At 34.5% G+C, this 19,721-nt stretch overlaps 1 protein-coding gene across 1 annotated transcript in view; it reads left to right on the top strand.

The window, feature by feature from the left end:
• Window positions 1-19,721, top strand: part of PCDH7 (protocadherin 7) — a 284,314-nt gene that overhangs the window by 40,024 nt on the left and 224,569 nt on the right. The window contains exon 2 of the mRNA XM_035547147.2: window positions 11,686-11,745. Within this exon, the coding sequence (XP_035403040.1) occupies window positions 11,686-11,745 (60 nt within the window). The remainder of the gene's footprint in view (window positions 1-11,685; window positions 11,746-19,721) is intronic.

Genomic DNA, 19,721 nt, shown 5'->3' with positions numbered 1-19,721 from the left:
AGGAATAAAATCAGGAGAATATTTTGGTCAGATCAGGTTTTCTGAACATTTGGCAATATTTCATTTGCTTGTTTGTTTTTAATTAAATAACAAGATAGCTGTGCTGATTTTAGGCATGACATCCATGTCTTTAGAAGGGTGTTAATAGCTCCTTACCAATTATTAACATAGTCAAAACCTCCTAATGTAAACCATGGGTTTTTTTAGAATATATTTTGTAACCATGTTTCTTTATTCCAATATCTGTTCATCGTTCAAAGAAGACAATTCTCTTCTGCCTGAAATCAGCAGATATAAAAAGCAGTCAGGAAAGTTGAAATAAGGCATATTTTGGTGACATTTAATTTACCCCCTCTCAGTTTCATGGGTTCCTGATGCTGTGGCCCAAGAGCCAGGTGACCTGGCCTCCTTGTTTCAATCTTAAATTTTAACATGCATAGTCAAAGATAGATATATATTTAAAAGACCAACCTTAAAAGGAGGAGGGGCAGAGAGCTTATTGAACATAACTCTTCCTACTTGAGCAGATGTAATCACTGATGATAAAATACCTGTTCCTCTTAATAGATGTGCGGTATACTCAGAAAGGTTAATAACTGAGAAATAACTGAGAATTAAAGTTCTGTTTAGCGTGTACCCCACTGAGAGGTGGTTGGGCACTGGTACAGGATCCCCAGGGAGGTGGTCATAGTGCCAAGCCTGCTGGAGTTCAAGAAGCATTTAGACAATGCTCTCAGACATATGGTCTGATTTTGGGGTGGTCCTGTGTGGAGCCAGGAGTTGGACTCCATGATCCTTGTGGGTCCCTTCCAGCTCAGACTATTCTATGATTGCATGATCCACCAAGTAAAAGCTATCTCACTGTGGAACCCACAGCTTGTGCAGATACAGGCAAAGAGAGGCCACTGTTCCTCTCACTGTCTTTTTCCTCATATTCTGCAATGAATCAGTCTTATCTGGTAATCTATACCAAAGAGATCTTCACTACTTTGTTATACTAAAACTTGTCATAGATATTTTTCTTCCTTTTAGTCTCCTCTGCAGTATCCTGAAATGCATTTGCATTATTTTAAATTCAGCAGTCCCAAGCAAAAAATCTGCAACCTTGCTTTTCAAGTTCCTGCCTGATACATAGGAAGGGCTTAAGTATTTTCCTTTCTAAAAAGCAGAGATTTTTTCATGGACCTATACCATATGTGTTTGGTTATAGGGGAGCCAAAAGTTTGATAGCAACCACTCGATATTTTATTTTTCTGACACACAGCATGGAAACTTTAAGGAAAAGAAGGACTCCAAATGTCTCTCATTTTCTTGGAGAAACTAAACCATCTCACAGCGTTGAAAATAATGAAGAAGCCTGTAATTGAAAAACTTCAACTCTAAAAGTAGCTTCTTTTAACTGCTGAGGAGCTATGCTTATTTTCCCCAAATATTTTGTGAATAGACAGCTTTAAGCAGGGTTTTACTGTTGCACTTCTTATATGGAAAGAAGAAGAAATTGTCACCTGCTAAGTGGAAATACTGAGAGTCATGGAATAACTACACAATAGCTAGCAGTTTCTGTGTATTTGTAGCAAGCTTCTATCTAGTTTACAAAGCTGGTATTTCTGTATTGTTTGCTTATGGAAGAATGTGATAAAATGATATTTGGGCATTCCTTTTTAATTCCTTTTATAACGCACGCTCTGTGTTTCAACATTTCGCTGCATCAGTGTGTGATAGCTAAATACAGAAAGATATATTAAAAAAAATGGATTTTTTTCCACAATGTTTTCTGTTTGTGGGTATTCTTTCTACAGAAGAAAGACTCAAATTAGAAGAAAAAAAACTATTGAAAAAGTATCAGAAAAAAAGGTTATTTAAATTTTGAGATAAAATCACCTTAGCACTCTTGCTATTTGAAGAAAAAGAGAAGACTTTCATTTGTAAAATGAATATATTTGAAATAGAAAACCCTACAAATCTAGAATTGTCACCTATCAAACTGGGTCGCTATACTCCACTTGACAGTCAGGCTAATCATAATTTCATCAGTGTACATGAGTCTCTAGAAGCTTATTCTGAAATTAGAAAAAATATTTTTTATTTGTCGTCATCTGTCTGTCTGTCCATCCCCACCCCCCACACCTCCTGCGCCCATCAAGATATGTGGCAGCAGTTCTAAGCAGTCTTACTAATGAATATTACAACTGATGGTGTGCTGGGTATGAGCACCTGTGGGAAAGTAGACTATGTGATGTTTCTGTAACTTAAATTGATAAAGGGTTTCCACAATATGCACACACTGCATATCAGATATAATTTAGTATGAAAGAAGTGGAGATAAACTGATATTTGGTCCTAAAATAATCCTTTTTCTATTTAACTGAAGAAAATCCTTTTTGATCAAAAATGCTCAAAACAGCATTGCCTATTCCCATGTTCACTGCCTATTCTCATGTACCAAATTTGCAAAAATACATTTGTGGTGAGGAATATATGAGCAAAAGGATTAGTGTTCACCTAATATCTGTAAGCATGCAAAATATGTTTGGCTCAACAGATTGCAGTTCAACGTGAGGTAATTTAGCTGATCTCAGAAATATTTGAATGCAACTTTCATTGCATTCCACTGATCAGTTCGTTTAAGATCTGTGTAGTGTTCAGTGTTGTAGTATCATAGTCTCGTTTGGACACATGACATAGTTTCACATATATAACTACTGGAAAGTCTAGATGATTTGTGATCAATTTAGGTTTAATGTAAAAGGATGTCCAACGAATGAAAGGTCACTTCATTAACTTTTTGTTTTTGTTTCCTTTTTTTTCCCTTTACATCATAATATATAAAAGATAAAAACAACTTGCTCTATTTCCATTAACAAAAAGTGAATAGAGAAGAAAAAGCAATTATTTGCAGAGTGCAAAATCCTTATGATAGTTTGGCAGACTTTAATTAAACCAATCTACCACACTGTGTTCATAAGACACTATGAAATAAGCTCTTATTTGTTAATACACCATACTGCTCACTGATAAAGGACTTCAAAAGTTGCAACTTATCTAGAAGTATGGAATTTATAATTCTTTGAAAGAGAAGCTATATATACAAAAAAAAGTGTTTTGAACTTAGTTTTAAGAAAGTGAAGAGTTGACAATTCAAACAGTTTTGTGCTGTCAGTATAACAATAGTATTTTGCAAGTATATAACATAGTAACTAAGGATCACTTTATTCTTTATTAGCTTAGCTCATCATTATGATGCTTCTGATGCTAGCATTATGATGCTAACATAGGAGAGTATTCAGATAAATGTATGAGAATTAAAATATACATATATTTAAGTTTTTAAAGAATTGAAAACTGAGAATTAAAAAACCTTACAAGCCTTTTGACTTCAGCTTGGAGTTACATGGAAGAGGGATTCAGGAAACCTAATGTCAGTTTTGGTCTACCGAAGAACACCCATCTTAAATACTTTCATTTTATGAGTCTGTGTTTTACATCCATGCTTTCTGTGATCTGTTCAAATAGTATATTTAGCTTATGCCCATATTAAAGGTACAGACTGTTCCTTCTCTTCTAAACACTGGAATTTTCAAATCAGTGATAGCAATGCTTAACTTTGCCTTCTGGCATATTTTCTTAGTGAACTTTGTCTTGTTTCCTTTTTTTTTTTTTTTAATTATTATTATTTTTACTACAACATCCCCCCTTTTTCTTCTCTTTGCCTTATATCTTTTTCTCACACTTCTTTCCATAACATTTTTGTTTAATTTTGGCCTCTCTGTGAGACTCTACATTTGGAGCCGTACTGTGCCTTTGGCATAATCCTCTTTGCTGCCTGATGGTTGGAGTTTTATCCACCCAGGAAGCAGGTCTCCTGCTGTTCCAACGGAATTCCTGCTCCACACAGCATTATTGCATTTATTCTCCTCTTGAGTCAAGCTCTTGCTTTCCCCACTGAAGTAAGGGCAAAAGAAACCCCTGAAGCCCTTTGTACCCCAGGTGGGTCCACATTGAACAGGGATTACTGGCCCAGTGTCTCCAAATGGCTGAAGTGTGATGCCATCTGTGAAGTCTATTGTACCCATGAGATGAAAAATAATACATCACTTTGCAGAGTAAGCAATAAATGTATCAGCTTGCTATTTCTGCCACTTCATAGCAGTCTATTTTAAATGTATCTATAAAGCATTTAATTCCATGAATAATGCTTCTCTCTCTCTCAAATCACTACTCTAGAAGTCTTCTTTCACCTTGCAGTTCAAATGAAGACCTTAGCAAGCAAAAAATTGAATTGACAGATACCAGTCCATGCAGATTATAAATCAGGCAGTGATTTAAAAAGTCCTTCTTAAGATAAAGAGCAGTTAATATGTTTAAAAATAAAACTGCATTTTATAATACATGTATTTGTTTTTCATTTCAGTTTTTGTATATGTTAGACACAGAAGTCTTACCAATTTTTATTTTCTTTCTTAGTGTAATGACTCTAGGAAATTATAAGTAAGTGTAATAGTGTCTGAAGTGAACACAGGATCAGTAGCAGAGAACACAGACGTTTTGCCTTTAGGCAGATTAACTCTGGGACTTGGAAAAGTACATTCCCTGTTCAATACATGTGGTTTATTCTCTTCAACATCTACCTACTCTTTGGTAGTAGGTATAGAAAAGGGTTTTAGTGCTACTGACATAGGATAAAAGTTGGTAATTAGAGATGGAAAAATTTCTCATATATATGTCTTTGAGATACAATAACTCTTGTTTAGTTATATTAACCAAAAGACAGCAGGAAAAAAGAAGTTGAACAGTTATTACCTTTAGAGGTAAAAGATAATGTAGATGTGATAAAGAAATTAAATTAATACTTTGTTTTAATTTTAAACAAAGTCAATAATATACTTTAGAGGCAAAAGCTGAAAGTCAATCTGAGATAGAAACAAAACTTGGAGTCTCATGTATGTAATTCAAGCAGGAACAGATAAGCATCATTGAATTCTAGTGACACAGAAAAAGGCATTCCAGGTCTTCTTGTAAATAAACCTGGTAGGGCAAAAAATGCTGTTTTGTTGGAGAATAGCAAATATACTATTTATATTTAAGTAGCGGGGAAGACAAAGAAGAATGGATGAAGGCATAAAAATATGACCTCATTTTTTTTTATCAAACAGTAGAGCAGATTTTATATGAAAAATCAAGTTGCTGACATAAAGGGAAAAAAAAAAAAGAAGATGGGCTAAGATGGAAATCGAAAATGGCTTTACTGAAAGGGGTTCATGTAAGCCAATCTGATACCTTCCCTTGAAAAGATAACCAGTTTCCTAGAAAAAGAAGATTTAGTAATCTCGTCTCTGTGGACTTCAGCAAGCAGTTCGTACTTTGCCACCTGGAAAATTATTTGTTCATCTAAGGAAGATGGGGATTACTAAAGGAATTACAAAATATGTGAGAGATTCACTAAAATGAGGTGACAATGAGTGCTGTTGCAAAGGTAAGCATTATAAAAAGAGGGAAAGTTCAAGTCAAGCATCAGACTTAAGAATGATTTTGCCTTATAGTTTCACTCTGGTGCAGAGAATTTAAGTGCAATAATGAAACGTGATAATGAAAGAAATGCAACCATTATGAGTCTGGGGGAGGATTAGACTATGCTAGTTGAACAACTGGAAAAAAATTTAGACTGCAGCAATAAAAAAACAAACAAAAAACAAGCAAGAACAATAATTTGTAAATTCAGTTAAGAAGTAATCAGATGGGAATTTGGTGAATTAGTTACAATGGTTATGAGCACCAATGTGACAGGCAAATTTGCTACCACAACATAAGGCTGCAGCAAGTTGTGTGCTGCTGTGAAAGAATATTCATATCATTCAAGGATGTGTACATGAGACTTTATTTGAAAGATTGTTATATTATTCTGGTCAGACATATTCAGGCAGAATTAAGCTTAGACTCAGAGATTCAGAAAGAACTGTTTAATAACTATGGGGTATAGAGTTAGCTGTGCAAGAGATGACTGAAAGGGCTTTGCTCATTCAGACTTAAGGCTCTAAGAAACATGCTGTGGCAGGCTAAAATTGGATGGCAGAAGATGTTACTATCCTCGAGGCATAAATACCTGAGCCTCCTTTGACTCACTGTGTGAACCACTGGCTGGTATATTAGGGTAAACCAAAACTGGAATTGTTTTAGTTTAATACACCCAGCTGAAGCCTGCAATAGCACATGAGCTCATTCATAGACATATCAAATAACCCTGCCCTGAAGGCTCTAAAGCCCATCAGAGGGGCGGAGCAGATGGATGAAGGTGGTAACTATTCCTGCCATCTGGTTTTAAGTCACTGCTACATAAGCCTCTGACAGAGCTTTAAGAAAATAACTGGTGAGAAGAGATTTCATTGCTCTTCATAAACATATTGGGAATAAATACTAGCAAAAAATATCGGAGAGCTATGCTGATATAATAGGAATTAATATACCACATATATATTTAGGCTAAAAAAAATGAAAGGAAAAAAACAGATTTCAACCCTATGGATGTATGAAGTGATGTAAAAATATCCTACTAGATTTGAAGTGGGGTTTCATCGGTTTAGAAAAAGAATTGTATGGATTTTTCCTTTTAGTATGTTCCTGCACTCCTAAGAAAAGGAGAAAATGAAAAGAAACAACAATAAAACTGTGTGCCAGGCTTCATGGTCTGGTTTCTTAACACTGGATTAAACTATTAGTAGCATTACCTACACCAATATCAAACTATGTTCTGTAAGCTGTTTAAAGAGCAGCCCAAACCTCTCAGCGTGATGTTTGCAGCATCACAGGCATCTAAGGATATCAGTACTTGCTGTTCTGTTTTTCTGTAAGCATGTTTTGTTTTTTTTTTTTTCCTTGACATGGCAGTATTATCCAGTTTTCAAGAAAGTCCGGACTGCTGGGTTAAGATAGTAAAATATAACTTAAGTACATAAGATTTTTATTATTATAGTCCTTCTTATAAGGCTGTATTCATTTATTTGTTCAATAGGCTAACATGTCAGAATTTTAATAAATGTATTATGGAAGTAATACGCAAACCATATAGGGGTTTGCATTATTGAGACTTTTAAGGTAGATTAATCCTATGTTACTCTACTCATTGCCTTCAAAGATATTATCAAATTATATTTCCGAACACTGCTTACTAGAAATAAGTCAATGCACATAATTGAAAAGAGAACAATAATATCATTATACTGTCTTGCAATGAAGAAAGTTCTCTGCTCCAGGAATTGCATAGCATTGTAGTAAACAGCGTTAAAAATGCAACATTTTTATTATTACAATGTTTGTGCTAGAGTGATTGATGCAGTTAATAAATGGGAGAATTTATATTTTAATTTTCATTATTACTGGTAGTAGGTATATGTTTATGATTGATTTACAACATTTTGTGTTTTTTAGAAGGAATCGATTATGAAACAGTTAAGCATATGTGATTTTTTATTTTTATTTCTAAGCTACTGGTTTGTGGGTATGAATGAATTCTTTTCAGGGAAAGGGCATAGACACCAGACATTCTTCAATCTCTAACCAGTGTCTCTGTGAGTCAGTAGGCCTCTAGTGCTTACCATGAAGAGCGGTTGATACGTCACTCCATATTACAGTAAAGTGTGACTGTGAACAGAACATAGGAAACAATAATACTAGTATCCTAATGCTAGTAAGTGATGGGATTCTCCAGAGAAGGCCTAAGTGTTCAAAATGCTTTCTCAGGCCTACTGTTAGCAGGACATCAATAAACCAGAGGGTTTGTAAAGATAATGAATGATATATGTTATTTTATCAACGTTACACTTGTAGTGATGTGTTTAAATGATAATTAGTTTATTTTCCTGTTATTGATACAAAGTGGCATATTTAGTTTTGATGGACTTAATTTACCTCTTGCCTAGCATGCAAGGAGTCAGTAGTAGCTGCAACGATGTTGCAAAACTAGACCCAACTGATGTGAAGTAGTTAAGGATACCGCCAATTGTGTTTAAGCAGAGTTAAATGAGAACACAGTCATGTTAAACTGTGTACTATATCTAGGTGTCTTATCCTTTTAAGTTGATTTAACTATTTATTTTTTTAACTTTCATAACCAGGAGTATTAATAGATTTTCTTACATGAAAGTAGGATATATCTATTAAAGAAATTCTGACGGCTAAAAACTATGCATCTCTTTATGATCTTATGTAGCGTTCCTTATTAATCTCCTCTTCAGAAAACAAACAAGCAAAAAAAGTTTTTAATCTGTTTGTATCTTTTGAGTATCTTTTTACCCTGTATATGGCCTTTAATGATTCAGCAAATACTGTACAAATGCTACTGCAAATAAAGATTTTTTATGAATATTTACTGATCAATTTCATTTTGTGTAAGAGTATGAGAATTAGAATTTCAGCCCAAATTTGTATTCCTCATCCAACACATATATTCTAAGGAAATATAATAAATATATTTCCTGTAGTTCCCCATATCCTGTTTTGCTTTCTGTCACAAACTGAAAATGAAGCTGTGTGTATAAGAAGTTTAAAAATAGGTTAGAAACATCTTGTGAAATGTAACAGGAAATCTATCAAGATATATTTTTATCCGGTATTTGCTGTAGTGGGCAAACCCGAGCATGTTGTGTCTTTCAGCTTCATTTAAGATACATTGAATGTTGCAGAAACTTGTAATGTCTCACAGTTTTAGTAATACACACACATCGATCAGATCAATATATAACATGTACTGCAATCATAACATATTTACAGACTCATTCAATGCTAAGTGAACAACATGAGTGACAAAAAAATTTAACGACAAAAGTTGCTTGCAGAAGTTAATCATTCTAAGTTTGTAGCAGTATGTTATGGCTGTAAAGCATACGTTATACTCTATACTCTTACTGTAAAAGTGTGGCCTCCCACTAGTTTGATAAAAAATAATTACATATAATAGAAAATACATATCACTAATAATAAAAGTTCACTTTGGAACAGAAATGAATATGCAAGGAAAAAAAAAACAGATATAAATACCACTGAATAAATTTGGGTTGGTTGGTAGAGTAATTTTCAAATACTGTAGCAATGAATTTCTGGAACAGATTTTCCACTGCAATATTCATGCAAGAAAATTGTAATCTATCAAGGAAATACATGAGATTATGCCTATGATAAACAGAAACTGTATGGTGAATTTAAGAAGAAGCTTCCAGACATGTATTTCTGTATTATGCACTGGATTAGTGAGGCTCCTTGCTTATGAAAACTGAGGTAGGGACTTTCAAGTCTTCATTTAACTCATTTTAGTGTATGTGCATTTCCACACTGGAAAATGGGAAGAGGAAAGAAACAGCAGTATCAGTTTCTGGGAAATTAGCAAGATTCTTCAGCTGCAATAGAAAAGTGAGGAAAACAGTAGCTCATTTAACAGAAATTTGGAGAAGGAAAAAAAAAAGTATTTTTCTTATTTTTCTATCAGTCATTAGAATAGCAGGATGAGTTTGTCTATGGATGCAACTATACCACTGACATAGAGCACAGGAAGGGTTTTCTTATAGCTGTGAATTTTCCTTGAGTCTATATTTGGAGTCCTGCTGTACACGTTTTAGTGCACCGCTGATCCTCTTGAAGCAGGTTCCTTCCAGCATTGTTGTCAGGGTGTCAGGTGGTTTGTAGCATTTACCATGCAGTAGCTAGATCCTCTGTCAATTTGATCTCCTTGCCTGCATAATATATGCCTAGGATTGGCAAGTGGTACAGACTTAATTGCTGGTAAAGATGCAATGTAAAGACAAACAGCAAATCCCACTGTCATCCTTCTTCTTTGTACCAAATCAGCAGGTAATATAAATACACCCACTGAGACCTCCATGATCATTTGAATTTGTGAGGACATACTGTATTGCATTTTTTGATTAAAAAAAAAATAAAAAATTCATCACTTGGTCTACTATGTGTCAGACAATTTACCGTTTACTGAATGTTATGTTTTTACTTTCCTGTCTTTCCTCTTGCATTGATTTATGACTTGATTGATTATTTGACAAATAGCATGAATATCTCTCCTAGAAGAGACCTCTGCTTATAGAAGGGAATGTTACACTTATGAACCTTTTCAGCCTCAGAAATATCCTATGAATGCTCCCAATTCGTGTTTTCAGCTTGGAGAAGGCTATTTAAAATGTTAGTAGATCTCTGTTGATTACATACTCGACAAGTTTACCATTCCAGTGAATTTATTCTCCTTAAAGTTAGCTAAATTTATTTTTCATATGAATTTGAATAACTGTTGAGGTTAGCAACTTTGAAGTACTCAGCATTCCTAAATGATAGATAGATAGATCAATTGATTGATAGATAGATAGATGCATTACCTACATTTCTATAAAGCTTGTATGGCTCTCCTATCATTTTTGCTGTTTAGGCAAGCTAAGATAAAGAGAGATAAAGAGATTTGCATATAATTGGATTGATGATGATGAAAAATTTTACTGAGGCGTAAATATATTCCTTCTGCAACCAAACAGAATGTTTTGCTTACTTGTCCCAGATGGCTTCCTGTAAGAAGATCATATTTAGATTGGGGAACAGACGTTACTTATTTGAGGACATTTGGGAGTCTTTTATGGATTATGTTCATAGAGCAAAAGCTGCTTTGTAAAGATCCTTGACATTGCTTTTCTACACTTGTGTAAATTGGTTTTAACTTTGTGTGTGTAATAGATCAGAAGTGATTCATTAAAATGTTTGAAAATAAGGAACTAGTAGTGAATGATATGAAATAAATATAAATTAATAATACAAAAATACTGGAAAAGCTGAAAAGACTATCTGGTGAATGTCAACGAAATGTGTTACGTAACTAACACACATCAGATTAGTGGGTTTTGTGTAGATGACTTGTCTCTGAGTGATAATTTAAGAGCTATTTTAGAAGAATATATTGGACAGAAACCTCACTTTATCATTAGATGTGTATTTTATGTGTCATTTACTTCATAAACTTATTGATCACAGTAGTTCAAAGAAAATGTGTCTTCACTTTGTTCTCCATTTTCTTTATGTCCACCTTGTAGCATAATAGTTTATATCTGGCATTTTGACTAACTTGCATTTTCACAGAGTTATCATTATATATTGTATACTGCCCTCTAAATCTTGCTCCCTTACTCCTTTCTTTTTCATGTGCTGGGGAGGGGGGTGAGGGACGGGGTAGAAGATATGGTGCCTATTTGTTTTCTTATAAAATTACTGTTCTTTCTTTCAACTAACTAATACTGTTAGTGACTTAGTGCACTATTTATCCAGTCACTTCATGGAGAAGAGTTATGTTTGGCACTGATATTCTAAACACTTACATTGTTTTACTCTGTTCACAGTAACTAGAAGGAAGAAAGGAAGAAGGAATGAATCTTCACTCAGTTTCTTTATTCTGTGATCAAAAACCATCCTGTTACCGGACAAAGTTCAGTTAATTCCCTTTATTTTTGTTAAACAATATATAATGCTATTCTCATTGTTTTCACTGCCAAATAGTTAATTTATGGAATATATAATATATGTATATATATCGGACATAAGAGAGAGAAGAGGAATCTTTTTACTCACTTATAAGATCCATGATACGGGATTACGTTAGCTAAACCCTACTCACATCCTGATAAGCAGACATTTTTGTATTTTTTGTAGGTGGATACAATGCAGACTACGCAGCACCCTGGCCACATTGAGGAATCATGTAAAATGAATGTATGTGCTCGTAAGTGAATTATTTATGAAATGATACTCCAACACTAAGGAATGTTGGATCACATAATACACGAACTCTCTTTACTCTCATATTAAGAAATTGATTCCCAGGGGGCAGGGTTACTGCAAAACTAAGTGGACCTTGAAAGCAAAGCTATCTAATAAATAAATAAATAAATAAGCACATAATGAATCACAAATAAATAAATAAATAAATGAACGAACCACCAAAACTGAAAACAAGAGATTCAGATTACATTTTGGACACACTTGGAAAGGCATTAAGCAGAGTCAAGAATCCAAACCAGAGATACAAACAGTACGTGACAAAGGTTTGGTAAGCAGAAGTGATTGTAAGTGGAGGCACAGGATCAAATACCATATAATTTAGGAGTATGAATAGGATGAAAAAAAAATCACAGTTTTCTGCTTTGTTCCATCTTTGAAAAGGACTGAAATTTGATTAGATGATTGTTTCAATTAGTAACTGGGAGATGAGTGTGAACAAGATTGAATTTTGAATATTTGAATGAAGGAAGTATTTGTGAGTTGTTGAAAAAAAAATTAACAACCCTGATGATGTGCTAGATAAAGAAAGAAAATATTTTATACCTCAGAACTGGATTTCTGGAAAACCAGATAACATTTTATCATTTAAAATCTTTGTACTACTTGGGAACAGAGCGAGGGAGAGAAATTAGGGGAAACATTCATGGATCCTTCAGATTTTGCTGAAAATACATCTCTACAAGGAAATTGAGGTAGATGCAGTGAAGAAACCAAACTAAATGACTCTACCAGTGAATAGGGAAATCACTAGTCACCTGAATGTATATACATATGCATACTGTTTGGTTGTTAAACACAAGTTAATGCTCTTGGCTAGAGAACTCTAGACTAGAATTGTGCCAAGGATTGTACAATTGCCAATATCAAAACCACATGTAGGGAAAACCTCTTCAGCTCTGCAGTCACTGTTAAGCTCTTTAGAAGCTGTGGTTCCAACTCCAATTTAATTTATACATATATTATTTTTTATATTTACTATATATATATTTGGATATATATACATTTGGATCACTGTATATTATATCAACTTATGATTTAGAGAAAGGAAAGGCTGAATATTTTCTCTTCAATAACTGCTGCATTCTTCTTCATTATAAGAAAGAGCAAAAGAGAATATTTTAAGTACTAACATTTTTTCAGCAAGTTTTTTTTTTTTCCTTATGAATAAAATGTAACTTCAGCTATTCAAATTTCTGGTATACTTATTCTTCCTGTGTGAGGGAACTGTATTATATTTGTAACTAAATAGTGTATTATCACTTGCCTTCCTTCTTAATACGGCTTTTCAACTCTATGAATGACAATGCTGAAAAACAACTTTTTCTCTCCTCCTTGTTATGTATTTATGTCTGAATTAGCTCACTCTTTGTGTTTAACCCTTCAAAACAGGCAATCTGATACTTTTTCTTTCCACTTGGGGTAATTAGTTCCAAGTGGAAGAATTTATGATAAAAAGAAAGAGGCTTTGACCTCTTTATTGTACTGAGACATATTATCAAAATTCTAAGTCTGCATACTGCTACTATATTGATTTTGTTTTCTGCGATCAAAATCAATGAACAAAATTAAAATTAAAAAAATCAATTATTTTATTTTTGAATTCATTCAGTTTTTCTCTATGTACTTTTATTATTTAACCTTGATTGCTAATCTGGAACTCAGTGATAGGAATAAACATTGTGACTTTTAGTAATTCTGCATAAAAGAGACCCATGGACACTAATAAAATACAAGAGAAAAGAAATGAAAAACAAAACATACAGGAATGAGAAGGAAAAAAATATAAGATGAAATCAAGAAGAGCATCATTCCCAGTTGGAATGCATTGTTCAGGAATATCAAAGAATCTATAAAAATTAGCACCAACAGTTTTGTCCAAAAGTTCAGCACACAGATTGTTTTCTTTGCATTTTCTAGTCCTTTTCTTTATTTCAATAGATCATATTTTGTGAGTTCAGAGCAGTTGTAAAGGTCAACTAAATATGAAAAAAAAAAGACAAAAAGTATTTAACATGTAACATTTCACAGAAATAAATGCATTAAGTATGCAAATATATTTGTGAAATGCTAACCTTTTTTCTTAATATAGACATTACATTAGTACAGGAAAAAAGAGTTTAAGCTGGGAAGTGTGAAGAAAAATGTTAAGGACCCGTGGTCAGATTCTTATCTCAGATACGGCAACTCCATATTTCAATAAATTTTTTCTGCAACCAGGAATGAAATCAAAATTGTGTGCTCTGTGTTCATTGCAATTTCATTCTGCTATATTTAATTTTCTGGTCAAAGCAATTACCAGCAGAGGATCCTTGAAAAATATTGTGCCACTACTGTAATTTTCAGATTTCACAGAGTTTAGCAGCCAAGCAATTTGTATGGAATAAAAGCACTTTTATATTGCCTCCTGCTACAACACCAATGGGGAAAGGTCAGCAAAACAGTAGGAGACCAAATGAAGGATTTTTTCTTCTGTGACATCAACTTGCAAGATACTGGGAGTTTCAAAATTACAAGTGGGGATATAGCTTTTTTCATCTGTTTCTTTCCTCTGTGCCTCCTACGGCTGCTTCATTGTTGGGCAATGTCTTTTTTCTGTCAGAATGAGGGAGCAAAAGCTTTTTTGTGACAAGTGGCATTCTGCTTTTTGTTTGCCATTGTCCCGTATGGATGAGGAAGAAAACCACATCCATAATGTCTCATTTTCCTAGTTTCCGTCTACTCATTTGCCTTACTCATATGAACAGGTCAGATAAACTCATTGAGACTGCCTGTATGAGTCTATGCAACTTTTCTGTTAGCGTCAGATGACCTTCATGTTTCTTTTATACAAGGCAAAGAACAAGAAATGTCAGTAGCAAATTGTTAGGAAAGATGTGATATGCAATTGTTTTAACTATTTAAAATGCAAATTAGCTAAATTATTAGTAGGAATGATATAGGAATGTCAACCAATGGGAAACTGAGCTATGTGGCACAGCTCTTCTGTTCCTAATGGCTGTGCTTCTCAGGACTGTGCTGTCACAGGTTGTGAAGGCGCTCTCACTGACGCCAATGGCAAATCTAAATGTATCTGGAGAATTAGGTACGGTCTCCTCAGCAGTACTCAACTTGCTAACCTATCCATCAAACCTAAAGGATAAAACTAGGCAAACTTTGGCTGCCCAGCCTACTTTTTAGTCTAAGATTGAGCATTATAATTTAATTTAAATAAATTGTTTTTGTGAAGGTTTATTAAACAGCTTAAAATCTTCTCTTGAGATTTCTCAGGCTTATTAAAAACCTCTGTCCCTGCTCTTCCTGCAAGCTTCATTTAGGCACAGAGGCATGGATTTAACTACTCACCATTTAAAAAAAATCTGGTGTGATAATCCATAATTTAGCCCATTACTCATTTTACTGTTTGAGGGACATTAGGTTGCCTGAATTTTGCTGAGCTAGTTAAAATACAGCTTTTTATTCTCAAATGCAGTAGCCACATTTAAATTTCCAATGCATACTTATTATGCATACTTTCAAACTCAAGATTATCTCCCTCTGCATTGGGGCAAAAAGAATAATCCATTGTGCTTGCAGACATTCTATTTGACTTTTGACGTTACATTTAGGGCACACTTTAATTATGTGAGAAACTGTTCCAGCTGTTCTGTTCTGTTCTCAATATTTTACAAGAATGCACATTAAGGCTGTAATATGTGATGAATGCCACAACCCTTTCTAACACTATGAACATGCCTACAGAGTTTCATTGTTTAAAATTAAGCTATTTGTTTTAGTTAGAATGTGTCTGAAAATAACAAGAAACCACAATCAAATTACTATTCTTCATCATACCCCAATGAATTATTTCAGTAGTGAGTTTTCCTTTGATCTGTAGTTCCTAGAAGTGGCATCAGAGCTATCTATCACTGGAAAGCAGTATGTCACCCTTTCTGAGGGAGTTATGATGCTAATGGGGGAAAGAAGTTCAACATGTCCTCGAGCATTTACAATAGAACCTTTGGCAGTCTTCAGTGGTGGAATTCAAGGAAGGCATTCATGTTTTCAAATCTAGTTCAAAATTAATTTTCTTCCAAATCAGATTACTTTTCACATTTAAACAGCCTCAATTTAGCCCAGTAACACCATTTTGAATAGCAAGTGCCAACCTAGCTGGTTTACAAAAGATTTGTACTATCTATTATTTATACATATTAATATTGTATTTATTTATATATAATCTTTGAGAAAGCTAGTATTGGAAGTGTGATGGAGAAAAATGTTCTGAAGGATTTCAGTAAACCTAATTATGCTCTGTAGCCTATCAGGCTTTATCAGGCTTAATATCAGGCTTTATCAGGCTTAATTATCTGTTTGTGTTGCATTTTGCAGAGTTCTTATTCAGAAAGTAACAGGACTTTAAATTAGCTTTTGACACAGAATAACCTTTCTTTAAACTGTGAAACTGTACACAGACAATTGTTTCTTGGAAAAGAATCATGTCTTGAATACTGTTCAGAGCAATCTTGTTTTAGCAAATACAAGCAAAAGGGTGTTACAGAGATCAAGTAACCCCAGAAGAGTATGTGGGTGTAGTTCTACGTCATAAATGCCCATCTGCTTTTCCTTTTTCCTGCTAGAAGAATGACAATTTGCTTCTGTTATTCACTAGTGTATTGTGAGCATGGTAGAGGTATACCATATTAGGAGCTAACTCTAACCTGACTTGCCCTGATCTCAGCTTCCACCTCTAAGTAAGTTAGCACATAACCAGGCTTACACATGCATAAATTTTAATGGGCAGATATGATTATTACAAAGGTTGGTGTTTCATCTAAGCTGATGTAGGTTAAAAATTGAAAGATTTCATGGTGTGAAATAGGTGTCTGTGGAAATCTGTTCATGTCAGCCTGGGTTGATTTTGGAATATTTAAGATGAAATCCTTTCTGGAGTCTGTCTCTGAGACTACACAAAGGCCTTTGATCTCAGAGGATCTTTACATGTGTTTCAATTCAAAACATTTCTGCACTTAAGTGTAACATCAGTTAGCACTGAACGAGTGTAAGTAGAAATGTCTCATCTCACTTTGTTTGCTTTAGCATACATCTAAACAGAACAGAACAGAAGATACTTCATACATTTGATTTTACTAACCTTACAATGCCATTTTTATGGAGATGGAGGAAGCTAGCCTTGTATTAGATGTTGCAGGGCTAGAAACCCGGAGATTTGGTCTCCATTACTAGGTCTGCCACTGTTAACTACCTTGTTAGGGTTACACCTGTGAAAACAGAACACTTTTTTTTATTATCTTAATAGAGAAAATAGTTTGATCCTTTTTTGTTTTGTCATCTGTTTATAAGGTATGGTGATGAGATGTGTAGATATGTCTATAAAGAGTGGTATGATACTGTAGAAATACTTTAATGCCCTCTGTTTCACTGCAGTTGGAAGAACTGTTTTTCAGAGCAAATCCTTTTTTGCTTAATATCTATAAAATGCCTCATGGCCAAACTGTTTGAAACAGATATTAATTTTCATCATTATGCATATGGGACAGTTCTGTATACATACATTTCAGTGTGCTTTTGTCAAAGAATGGTTTAGATTTACCCATGCTGCATTTAAGAAAAAAATATTTTATAGGTCACCTCTTTTCTAAAGTATCATATTAGGGAAGCAACTGAAACTTGCTATTTTTTTGTTAGTTTCAGATATAGATAGCATCTATGTTTTTATTTGAGTACTTCATGACTGAGAAGTGTGAATTTGTTGACATTGTTGACATTGGGTAAAGACTTTCCACAAATTGGAAAAAAAGGCATAGTATGGAAGTAACTGATACAACAGTATTGTGCAACTGTTGATCATATACTCAGTGCTGGCAATGACACAGATATGTAAAACAGATATACCAACCATTTGGGTCCCATGTTGGACACCAGAAGGCCTGTGGTGGTTTAACCCAGCAGGCAGCTAAGCACCACACAGCTGTTTGCTCACTACCCCTCAGTGGGATGGTTAAAAAAAAAAGGTAAAAGTGCAAGAACTCATGGGTTGTGATAAGGACACTTTATTAAGAAAGAAAACAAGAAGAAAAAAGAAGAAGAAGAAAAAAAAAAGTGATGTACAATACAATTGCTCATAACCCAATGACCAATGCCTAGCCAGTCCCTGAGCTATGTTAGCCCCCACCCCAGTCAACGCCTCAGTTTTCTTATTTCAGCATGATGCCATTATGGTATGGAATATCCCTTTAGCCAGTTTGGGTCAGCTGTCCTGGCTGTGCACCCTCCCAGTGCCTTGTGCACCCCCAGCTTCCTCCCTGGCAGGGTGGTATGAGAAACTGCAAAGTCCTTGACTTAGTGTAAGCACTGCTCAACAACAACTAAAGCATTGGTGTGTTATCAGCATTATTTTCCTCCTAAATCCAAAACACAGCACCATACCAGCTTCTAGGAAGAAAATTAACTCCATCCCTGTCGAAAACAGGACAATACTCTGTCCTGAGGAGCCTGTAAGAAGGAAACTATATGAGCTGTGAGAGATGCGATGTTTTTCTTGGTTCACCTTCATCCTGCCTCCAGGCCTCATTTTAAAATGTTCCCTGTGGAGGGCATTAGAAAGTTGTGAATTAAAGCTGAAGGAAGTCCGAAAGAAGCAGCTATAGATAGTGTTGTGGAATAAAAAGCATATATTTCCAGGTGCAATTAGTCAGGTACTTCCTATGCAGAATTAAGCGTTTGTACAGTAGAGTGGACAGTTAAAGGAGAATGCAAATAATACAGTTGCATGTGTCTGTAAAAACTGATGTCGTGTTGTGACGTCGTGCTGTGCTCACCTTGTGTTTCAGATGTTTAAAAGTATATGAAGCTGGTCTGAGCATCTTGCAATGATAAGTTGATAATTGCTGGTTACCCGTGGAGTTCAGTTTGTTGTCTTTCAGAGGTGATCCATTCAGATATTTTTATAAATCTGAGCATAGCTCTTGAGCAAAGCTTGTGCCTGGATTATGTGCAGACAACAGAGCATTCCCAGAGAACTTGGAGTGTCTGCAGGGAGCTACAAACAATACATTCTCTTGGACCAGGCTCTAGTTTTCCTTTATTTTTCTAATGTTGAAGGTGTCAGTTTCTGGACTTAATATGAAAATTAAAAATGGTAAAAACATAGGTCTAATTCTAATAAATTGTATTTAAAATTTTAATCTCTCATTATAAAGTAGATTTAGTTTCTAAATATAGCATTAATTTTAAATATAAAACAATTTCATTTTGTATTGTGCTGTGGAGCACTTCCATGCAGCCTTCTACACTTTGCTTTGAATCATTCTCACTGAAATTAGAACTGTCAGTGAACAGCACCGCACGGATTTTGATTTCACTCAAAAAGTTATTTCTAGAGGAATGGCTCTTGACAAATGTATACTGTTTTTATACATGTTGTTAGTGTGACTTTTATATTGTACCTGAGTTTTTTGGCTTATTGCCATCTATTCAGGGAAAAAAACAGCCTTCCAAAAATAGGGTTTACACTATGGGAAGTCAGACAGCAATGTCAGGACCTCTGCTTTACAGAATTTATTACTGTAAGTGATGCAAGAAGATGATACATTAACAAGGCTTAGAAGAAGATGGAAGATTTTTGAAATGCCATTTAGTCTATTAACTAGAATTCCCTTGATATTTACTTTTTAAGATTTCTACATATATATAATACATGCATACTTATTTCCGTCCGATTGCCTATCTCAGCAAAGTTTGCATTTACGGCATGAGCTACTCTCATTTCAAATGAATAGCTTATAAAGTACAGTTTACTACATAGAGTTGGGAAGTGGAAATCAGAGATCTTACATTGTAGTATTTTTGGTGACACCGACCTGCTTTTGTGGGGTGAAAGATCTCACCTTAGCTTTCTGCGCCTTGAC

Source organism: Cygnus atratus, chromosome 4 (assembly GCF_013377495.2).
Source record: "Cygnus atratus isolate AKBS03 ecotype Queensland, Australia chromosome 4, CAtr_DNAZoo_HiC_assembly, whole genome shotgun sequence".
Classification (NCBI taxonomy): Eukaryota; Metazoa; Chordata; class Aves; order Anseriformes; family Anatidae; genus Cygnus; species Cygnus atratus.
Note: the sequence above shows the minus strand (reverse complement) of the source record. Positions and strands in the feature narration are given on the sequence as shown.